The 9,688-nt window shown below is 46.3% G+C and overlaps 1 protein-coding gene across 1 annotated transcript; it reads right to left on the reverse strand.

Annotated features, from left to right (window-relative positions):
- Positions 1 to 1,327: 1,327 nt before the first annotated feature.
- Positions 1,328 to 8,893, reverse strand: phb2b (prohibitin 2b). Its single transcript, XM_084444311.1, has 10 exons — positions 8,835 to 8,893; positions 7,827 to 7,962; positions 7,555 to 7,639; positions 4,964 to 5,043; positions 4,340 to 4,524; positions 4,005 to 4,134; positions 3,595 to 3,698; positions 3,335 to 3,412; positions 3,141 to 3,217; positions 1,328 to 2,399 (listed from the first exon to the last, which is right to left on the reverse strand). Exons 1-10 carry the CDS (start codon positions 8,853 to 8,855, stop codon positions 2,378 to 2,380), a joined length of 918 nt encoding a protein of 305 aa, XP_084300437.1. The 5' UTR covers positions 8,856 to 8,893; the 3' UTR covers positions 1,328 to 2,377.
- Between the last annotated feature and the right edge of the window lie 795 nt (positions 8,894 to 9,688).

The raw sequence follows: 9,688 nt of genomic DNA on the forward strand, positions 1-9,688 counted from the left end.
GAGCAGCAAGCTCTAGTTCCTTTTTTTCCGCAGAGAGAGAGACAGAGAGAGACAGAGAGAGAGACAGAGTGAGGGAGAAAGACAGAGAGAGGAGAGATTGAGAGAGAAAGGGGGATTGGGAGGGGAGGGAGAGAGAAAGAAAGGAGATTAAGAGGGGAGAGATGGAGAGAGATGGAGAGATTGAGAGAGAGAGGATGAGAAAGGGATGGAGAGGGAGATTGAGAGGGGAGGGAGAAAGAGAGAGGGATGGAGAGATTAAGAGGGAAAGGAGAGGGATGGAGAAAGGCAGAGAGAGGGATGGAGAGAGGGAGATTGAGAGGAGAGAGGGATGGAGAGATTGAGAGGGGAGGGAAAGATGGGGGAGGCTAAATGAAAGGGATTCTGCATTTGCTCACAGTAGCAGTTAATGTTAGCACAAGGGCAGGTACTGTACTCAGAACAACTGTCACCAATCACACCAGCCCAGACACACACATCCACATTAACACAGAGAGACGTTCACTTAACGAGCTCGTCTCTGGCACTGCACCCACAACACATGGCTGTACAAACTCTAATTATAGCAGGATAGGTGGAAAGGTAGGAACAGCACAGACAATGCTGTCAGTATCTACGATTCTCTCTGCAGTGTCCCTCATGCTAGGCTAAGTATCAGTAGCTCAAAAGATTTGCATCGGACGCCATCTAGTGGTATGTAACTGTAAACCCTGACCCTCTGCTAAGCACCCTGATCGTTCTTTCATTCTGATCGGTTTGTATAGATCAGGCTTAGCCGGACTGCAGTTCCCCATCTGTGGACTGCCTTACAGGGTGGGTTAAGAGATTTGGTTGAACTATCTGTTTAAAACAAATAAGGCTGAAAAGCATTTGAGGACTGACCTGTTGTGATGGTGAACTTTGTGCTCGAGAACACAAGAGGTACAGGAGGAACAAACAAGGGCTCATTAAAAAGCGGGTATCAGAACTGAAAGAAGGAGCTCATTGGACGTCTTTGAAGGATGCAAATACAAAGGAGCCAATGGGGGAGCGGTGTTCTGACTGTGTCAGAGCGATGGGAGGGGCAAAGAGGCCTCGGGGCCCCGGCTGAGGACCTATAGATTGTTCCCACACTAACCACCTCCAGATGTCACCAGCTGGGGCTGTACGTAAACAGGGCTGAGGAGGGGGGGGGGGGCAATTCTCTGTGAACCGGGGGTTAGATGATCACGCGCACACACACACACACACACACATACGCACAAATGCACGCACGCACACACAAACACACACGTGCTACCCCAATCGGCGACCCCCATACATACACACATAACCACTTGAACTCTTTGGAATATATACAAAAAAACTCTTTATTGTGCCGTCGTTATTCTTTAACAGATGTTTCAGTTAGTAGTAGATGACCTACAATACACTGAACAGCAAAGCTCCTCCCTCTCCCCGTCTAAGCCAGTGGATGGACTCTCCCTATCAGACCCTGGATGTCTTCCCAGCAGTGGCAGAACAGAGCACGATCACACTGAGGCAGCATGGCCATATTTTAACACAGGACAAGACAAGGGCAGCGAATCCGAGTTTATGGTCACAGCAGTTGCATAGGGATTACAAACGGGGCTTTTAAATCGTTGTCGTCATTAAAGCCAGATCTTCATTCCACAAGTGCAATTAATCTTTAAATAAAAACACATTAAATTAACAAGTGCTATACTATTTCAATGCCGGTGTTGTTCTGTAGTTTCAAAGTTGTTAATGACAGAACTGGAATCGGTACGCATCAGACAACTACATGTAAGCATAGCTAGAGCCAGATGGATTCTGTTCAGAAATTACCTTAACATTACTTCTACAGCTGTCTGTACAAAGATATGTGTTCTCTTGGTTGGGTTTTTCGGTTTTATTAATTTGATCCTGAATATGAGATACTTCAGATACTTACTTGGGCTGTAAGGGAATTCTATTTCCACGTGATCCGTCTGGCTTTAGTGATGTCCCACACACACACACACACAAAATCATACCCAGATGTCTAGCGATGTCGCACATGTAGCTAGAAATGAACAGCACAGACAACTATTGTACTGACCTCCATGTGCGGCTAGCAATGACATAACTAGAACAAGAAGGCGATTCTAATCTCTGGCGGTGACGCCACACATGTCGGCCACGAGGTCAGGCTGTCCCTCCACTGCTGGCTGAGGTCCTCACTGGGCGGGCGCGATCAGCTGATTGGTTGGTTGGTAAGCCACTTGCAGGTACGATCAGAATGCATAGCTGGCATGGAGGTCCACAGACAGACAGAGAGCCAGGTGGAGATCCAGGTATGGGGGGGGGGGGGGGGGGGGAGATGGGGGGTGCTTCTGCTACCTACTCGAGCCCCAGCCTCCTACTTCTTCCCCAGCGAGAGGCTGAAATGACAGTGGTGCCGGTTCAAGTACGTCACCACGATGGCGAAATGCACAACTTTGATCAAAATTACACAAACACACACACACGAAACACACATGTAATCACACGCGCGAAACGAACACGTAATCAACGTACTGTACAATCTGACGGTGAGGAGTAAAAAAAAAAAAAAAAAAATGCCTACAGATTTTGGTTGTAATATTTCTTCAAAGGTCTCACAGAGATCAGTATCAGTCGAGGAGACTCATCAATCCACTTGTAGACCTATATCCTTGCATATCTCTGTTCTTATACAACGCCTAATCTGTGTAGCGATGCTGCCTGACAGCCAGTCCTGTGTGTGTGTGGACCTGGCTGCTCCAGCGCTGGTGACCGCTCTCAGGCTCTCCCCATCAGAGGGATCCCCATGTGGGTGAGGGAGCAGGAGATTTATAAACAGAGTTGCTGCTCGTGTCCGCCATGTATGGAGGCTTTCGTCACGTGCTGAGTAGGTGCTCTCGTCTCTAAGCCCCTCCTCCCACTCTCGCTGGTCTACACTGAACGCAAAACAACAGTGCAGAGGAACAGACCTCTGGAGGGGGCTACTCTCACACACCCAGGCCAGGTCTAATGCATTAGAAAAAGTCTAAAATACAAAGGAGCCAAGCTCATATCACTGTAGATCTTAGCTTTTTTGGTCCATGCAAATGTTTTTTTTTTAGACTTAGAAGATTTTAAACCAGTACTGAGGATGAACTTACTTGTTAAACGAATCGGCTTGAAGGTTGAGAACCAGACTGTCTGCGCTGAGGTACACCTTGTTCTGAGACGTCGCCACCTAGAGGGCAGACACAGGAACAGCATGAGGATGGGGGGGTGGGGGGGGATGGAGTGGCTTTACGACAACACTTTATGACAGCACTGTTTTATGACCTCATCCACGTTCCTGACTCACCGTCTTGGCGATGTTCTGAGCTGCTCTGATTCGTCGCAGTTTCAAGTACCCTGGGTTCTTAGTAATGGCCTGGCCCAACTGTTAACACACACACACACATACATTATATCTAGCTGCATAGTTAAGTTGGCCCATAATGCTGTATGTGCTCACAACAGGACAAGGAAACGGTTGTAGTTTGGTTACTATGCAGCGACACCAGGTGTGACTGGTTGTCCAGAGGTCGTGGTTTAGTGAGTTTGTTAGAGTTAATGTTTCACCATCTTGGCGGCCTCAGCTTCTCCTTCAGCCTGGATGATCTTCTGCCTCTGGTCTTGCAGGGCCTTCTCTACGTAGAACTGGGCTCTCTGGGCCTCCTGCTGCGCTGCACACACACGCAACAGATGGACACACAACACACACACACACACACAACAGACGGACGGACACACACACACACACACACACACAACAGACGGACACACAACACACACGCAACAGACGCACGCACAGGCAGGCACACACACACACACACACAACAGCGGACAGACGGACACACACAACATTGAACAGACGCACAAAGACGAAGAGAGAAAGACACGTTTGCTAACCGAACGGAACCCCCACCCTCTGTCCCAACATTCCACATACACGCGCGCACACACACTCACACACACGCACGTCTCCTTACCGACTTGCTTGGCCTCCACGGCGGCAGTGTACTCCCTGCTGAAGCTCAGCTCTGTAATGGCCACATCGTCCAGGATGATGTTGAAGTCCTTCGCCCTCTCAAACAGCTCCCGTCGGATGAGCAACGACACCTACAGTGCATGCACACATACACACAAAAGACACAAACACACACGGCAGAAACACACACACACGGCAGAAACACACACACACGGCAGAAACACACACACACACACACACACAAAACGAAGAGACAAACACAGCCAGGTTGTGAAGGACAGTGACCGGTGCAGATGGACGGTCCAGGTGGAGGTAGGCGGGCTGAGCTCCTCCTACCTGTGCTCTCTGGGTGATGAGCTGCGAGGCGTTGAACTTGGCCACCACGCTCTTCAGCACCTCGTTGACGATGGAGGGCAGCACCCTCTCGTCGTAGTCCTTCCCCAGCTGCTGATACATGATGGGCAGGTTGGCCGCCACGGGCCGCGACAGCACGCGCAGCGCGATGTTCACCATCTGGAGGTCTGCGGGGGAAAAAAGACTCAACCATCGGGTGTCTACGTACACAAAGACAGAGCCCAACCATCGGTTTCTACAAACACAGAGACAGAACACCTTGGCTAAGAGGTGCAGACTCGAGAGTGGCTCTCCGACTTTGCATGCTAGGGTATCATCCAACACTGTGTACTGAATGGGGATCATCCAGGCATAAAATCATCATCAATAAGTGATGGAAATGAGTATCTTTGCACGTCTTATTACAGTACAGAGATTTGTAGATATATAGAGTTGTAGGCATGCAATGCTATTTTTCACTTTGTAGTTATGTACAGTAGATAAAGTATGTACTGTAGTTCATTCACAGGGCATAAAGACATTGTGTGATATGCTACATCACAATGTACACAGCTTGAGCTAACTCCCACCATACGTCCGCATATATGGGCTTGAACTGTACAGTACCTTTACTTCCTGTGAGAGAGGAGATCTTCCTGGGCCTAGCTCTGATGTCATAGATGATGGGGTACTGGAACCACGGTATCCTACAGGAAAACAAAAACACCACCAACAACAACATTAATTATTGTTTACATTACTGGTAATATAAAGCATGACACAGCATCTTTTTAACACTCATGTCAAGTCTTTCCACTGTACCAAGCACATTTGAAAATTTGATTTTGTTTCTTAACTGCCTATTGGAGAAATCAAAATTTTCCAAATTCATGAGAAGACATTCGAAAACTAGCGTGACATAACTGTGGTTGTATCAGGACCTGTTTTAACAGTCAAAGAGTATTAAGTGCCACTAAACTGGAATATATTATGAAGAACAGCACCGCTATGGCAGAATCCAGTGTCAAAACAACCCAGTCCCCAGCCCCTTCCTCTCTCCTAGGGGGCTGGACAGGTGTAGGTGTCCCCTCAGAGGCCCTAGGGGAGCTTCAGAGCCAGCCTATAACTCACACCTCTCAGCTACGCTCACACCTCTGTACATAGGAGCTAGACATGGTCCTAGGGGTTGTTTTGGAGTCCCTGATAGGGTTGCAAATTGTAGGCACGTTCCTGAATCGATCATTGGTAATGTTAACAATCAATCAATTGATTAATTGTAATTAAAATACCAAAATTTCCAAACAATAACAAAATCGTTTTTTTTTCTTTACCAACGCTTTATTAGAGACAGACTGGGTTATTTTTTGTTCCTGCTGCGCGTCACAGCTCCTCCTCACGAACACTGAGCTGATGGTTGGTTTGCTGCAGGTGAGACGAGGAGGAGAGCCAACTTATCCGAGTGAACGTTCTTCAAGTGATAGAGCATTGCTGTTGTCGTCGTGTTGTACGTGTATGTGGCATCACAATATTTGCAAGTGGCTTCTTGTCCTTTAGAGGTGGTCCCACACAATGCTTTGCTTGGCCCACTTCATTTTTCAAAATATGCCGCTGTTGATTTCTCCTCTGAATTTCTTCTGAGATGGCTGCTTTGTTATATAGAATAGTTATATTGCGAATACACAATCCTACTACGTTGTTTGATAGTAGATCGCGTACATTTCACATGCTCAAGCAAATCCTTAATGACCAATGAATCAGTTTTCGATTAATTGTTTGCATCCCTAGTTCCTGCAGATAATGACAGCTGATGTCCAAACTTGTTCCCTATGGACAAAGACGCATTACCAAACGGGCCTACCGGGCCCAAGACCTCATGGGGCCCTTTGCATTTCTTGTTGCAGAGACACCGATAGAAATTTAGGGTGAGATTCCTTACACAAACATAAAAAAACAGGTTTTTTGAACAGTTTATAGGGGCCCACGTCTTTTAAAAAAAAAAGAGAGAAGCTTGTGTGGGTTACATATTTTCTATAGCCTACTCTACTTCAGGTCGATAGGACCTTAATGAAATTGTACTACTGCGCTTTTATTGAATCTATTATTTCCTTTTCTATTATTTGTTGGTACGGTAAACTCTGTGTCAAGGATAAGAATTCCCTTGGGAGGATAGTAAAGGTGGCTTCAAAAATAGCCGGAGTAAAGTTTAATAGCCTTAATCAGATTTCCGAACTGCAGGTGATCAAGAAAGCTAATTCCATTTGCATGGACACTTTTCATCCTCTCAGCTCTGAGTACAAACTGCTTCCATCCGGCTCTCGCCTTCTGGCCCCCGTGACCCAAAAAAATAGATACAAGTACTCCTTCGTGCCTGTCTCCACCAGAGCTTTGAATGCTGCTGACGGGAAGAGGGAATAGCACTCTATCTGTCTATCTATCTACACTGTACATCCAGCACTTATTTATTCTTGCTGGCCAGCCTCTATTCCTTTTATTTATGAGTTAATGGTTGAGTTTGTTACCTGTCACGGTAAATGATATTCACTCTCATTGTCAATCTGTTCCTGTTGTGCTGTTTTTAACTGTGATGATGTATGATTTATGTGTGCTGTAAACAAAATCGCCCTATGGGGACAACAAATAAAGTGAACTTGAACTTGTACTCGTTAATCTAATGGGTGGGAATGTAGGCTACCATTCCATAGATATATGAGTAAACTAGTCTATAGAGGGCACTATTAAAGTTTGTGAACTCTAGACAGATCACACAGGTGCAGGTCACAAGGTCAATTGGTTCAATCTGTTTGATCTTGACAAAGAATCGTACATGTAAAATGGAGTGCCGTCACATATTAAGCCGAGCAGCAAAACAAAAGATTCGAAAAGAAAAAGAGTCAAGGCAGTAAGATGCTTTACAGCAGGTTCCTCGCATTTCCAGTTTTTTTTTTAAAGAAAACAAACGATGATAACAACAGTGTTGCAGCGGAGGCTGTAGGGGGGTGGGGGGAGCTGGTAGGGAGGCGTCCCGGACCAGGGGCCCATTTTTTCATGATCTGTCTATGCCTATGGACCTCTACAGTCTAGACAGAACCTGCTTTCTGTGCTGCACTGGAGGTAGTGGAAGGTGGTGTACATGTTGCAGAAGAAGAAGAAGGAGAGGAAGAACAACTTGGAGCTGTTGTTAATATAAGTGCCCACGCTGCATCCTGCCCCTACTGTACCTGAAGTGCAGTCCCTCAGCCAACACTGTGTCCATCTGCATCCCTCCGATCCTGTTGAAGATGATCGCTCGCTGACCACCCTCCACTGTGAGCACACACACACACACACACACACACACACACAATTAGCCTACATCGCTGTGCTGTCTCTATATGTTTGGAACAGACATACAGGCAAGAGTGCATCATTCATCCACTTGCTATATAGGGAAGTGTACTCGAACTGTTCAAATGAGTTCCCTTGTGCTCCACTAGTCCTGCTGCCGCCTTACCTGTGTATGTGGCTTCCTTCACCCCGTACGCCAGGGCTCCAGCCCCCAGGAGCAACTTGAGGCCCAGCCCCATCCCCCTGCTGCTCCCACCGGAGGACATCCGGCCAACAATGTCCCTCAGGTTCTGAGCAAACCGCTGGAGACAGACGGGACACAGAGACCGGAAGGAGTCTGTCACACCACAGACACACTCAAACTTCATAGGTTGAAAAGACCCTTTATAAGGAAACTGATTTTTTTTTGACCACTGCCGTATATCAGGAAGCTATAATAAAGGGGGGCTGGGGCTCAGAAGGTACCGGGTCGTCCGATGACAGCTGGGTTGGCAGTTCGATTCCCAGCCTCTCCTGTCCGCATGTCGAAGTGTTTTGAGCAAGACACTGAACCCCAAATGTCTCCCAATGAGAGACGCTGAATGATTACACACTCCTGTAGCTAACCTAGCTAACGTTAGCCTACAAAATGAAATGCATAGTAAGCACTAAATTATATTTTGATCATGGCTACTTCCACTACAATAGCTAGTGCTAGCTAACTAGCTTAAGTTATTGAGCATTTTAGCAGCAGGCTACTGTAACTCTGAGATAGCAAAATAGAGAGAGAGTCTATAGATTCATATATCTAGCTACATGTCATTAGCGTATACGCACCTGTTAATGCAATATGAGATTAGAAGCCCGGCCTATCTAGCACAACCTCCGTTTGCAATACTTAACAATCTTAGGCATGGTTCAAACACACACTGACATTGAAAGTGCAGCTTGCATCTCTGGAAATACTTGACAGCAAGCAGGTAAGTTCCTTTCAAGGATACCTAGCTAGCTAACGTTAGCTAGCTAACATGTAAAGTTAGCGAGCTAGTGTGCTAGCAGAAGCTGTCTAAAGTGAGCTAGATAACAGGCCCTACTCACATACGCAACATCTAGCTACAATTAAAACACATATAGTAACGTCACAAAATATCGTGTATATCTCCCCACTGTCTGTTTTCGCATGACAGATACTCACGTTGGGCTCTTTACTCGCCATGCTTGCAGTACAGTGGAAACCCAAGGTCGTCACAGATAATCACGGGCCGAAGAGGTGTTTGCTGGGAGTTGTAGTGCAATTCACCCCAGAGTGGTCCTGTAATATGTATGTAATGCAGGTACGGCACAGTACTTTTGTAGTAACCTAACCTTTGTGTAGACACAACTTGATGTATGTAACATCAGAGGCTTGCTAGATTAGATTTTTCCCATGTACAGGTCCAAAGGTTCTTTGCATGTGTATCTTTTCTCAAATGATAGCGGCTAGATCTACGCAGAGACCGGTCAAACCCTAACCTTAACTCTAAATCTGACCTTAACCCTAAAGTTAACCCTAAACGGCCTCTGCATTTATGGTAACTAGCCTTTACCTTTCTCAAATCTAGGGGTAATTCCCTTAGGCAAAGTCTGCAGAAGTACACTTATGGTACGAGGGCATAAAGGGCTCAACATGTCTGCCAGAGCGCCCTCATGCACTTGACGATTTGACAATTAGACAGCCCTAAGCCCTCATGCACTAGGCGGAACGCGCCTCAAAGTCTGGGTCTGTAAGGGTGGACATTGGGACTGGGCCTCAGAACCCTGTTAGGCCTACTTCCTCAAACCATGGAATAGTTCGTACAACACCTGAAAAGATGGTAAACTCAAACCTTCAAAATCAAAATGTCGATGGGACAAATTAACAAGAGAGGAACTTATCAAACAGTTATTCATGGACAGTTTAATCCATAATTCATGTAGTATTAAACACAATCTATTTTACAGTTTAATGTTACAGCTAAAAAACAATCCAAACAAAGAATATCTGCCACAAGAACATCAAATGGAAGCGAA

The sequence above is a fragment of the Borostomias antarcticus genome (genome assembly GCF_949987555.1).
Source record: "Borostomias antarcticus genome assembly, chromosome: 10".
In the NCBI taxonomy this organism is placed as follows: domain Eukaryota; kingdom Metazoa; phylum Chordata; class Actinopteri; order Stomiiformes; family Stomiidae; genus Borostomias; species Borostomias antarcticus.

Bases quoted from the DNA above. Each gene is read 5' to 3' on its own strand.
- phb2b (XM_084444311.1), bottom strand. From the start codon at position 8,855: ATGGCGAGTAAAGAGCCCAAC. The intron at 5,044-7,554 runs GTACAGTAGGGG...GTTTTCCTGTAG, and splicing joins GCTGAGGGACTGCACTTCAG to GATACCGTGGTTCCAGTACC. The intron at 3,699-4,004 runs GTAAGGAGACGT...GTGTGTGTGCAG, and splicing joins CGTGGAGGCCAAGCAAGTCG to CGCAGCAGGAGGCCCAGAGA.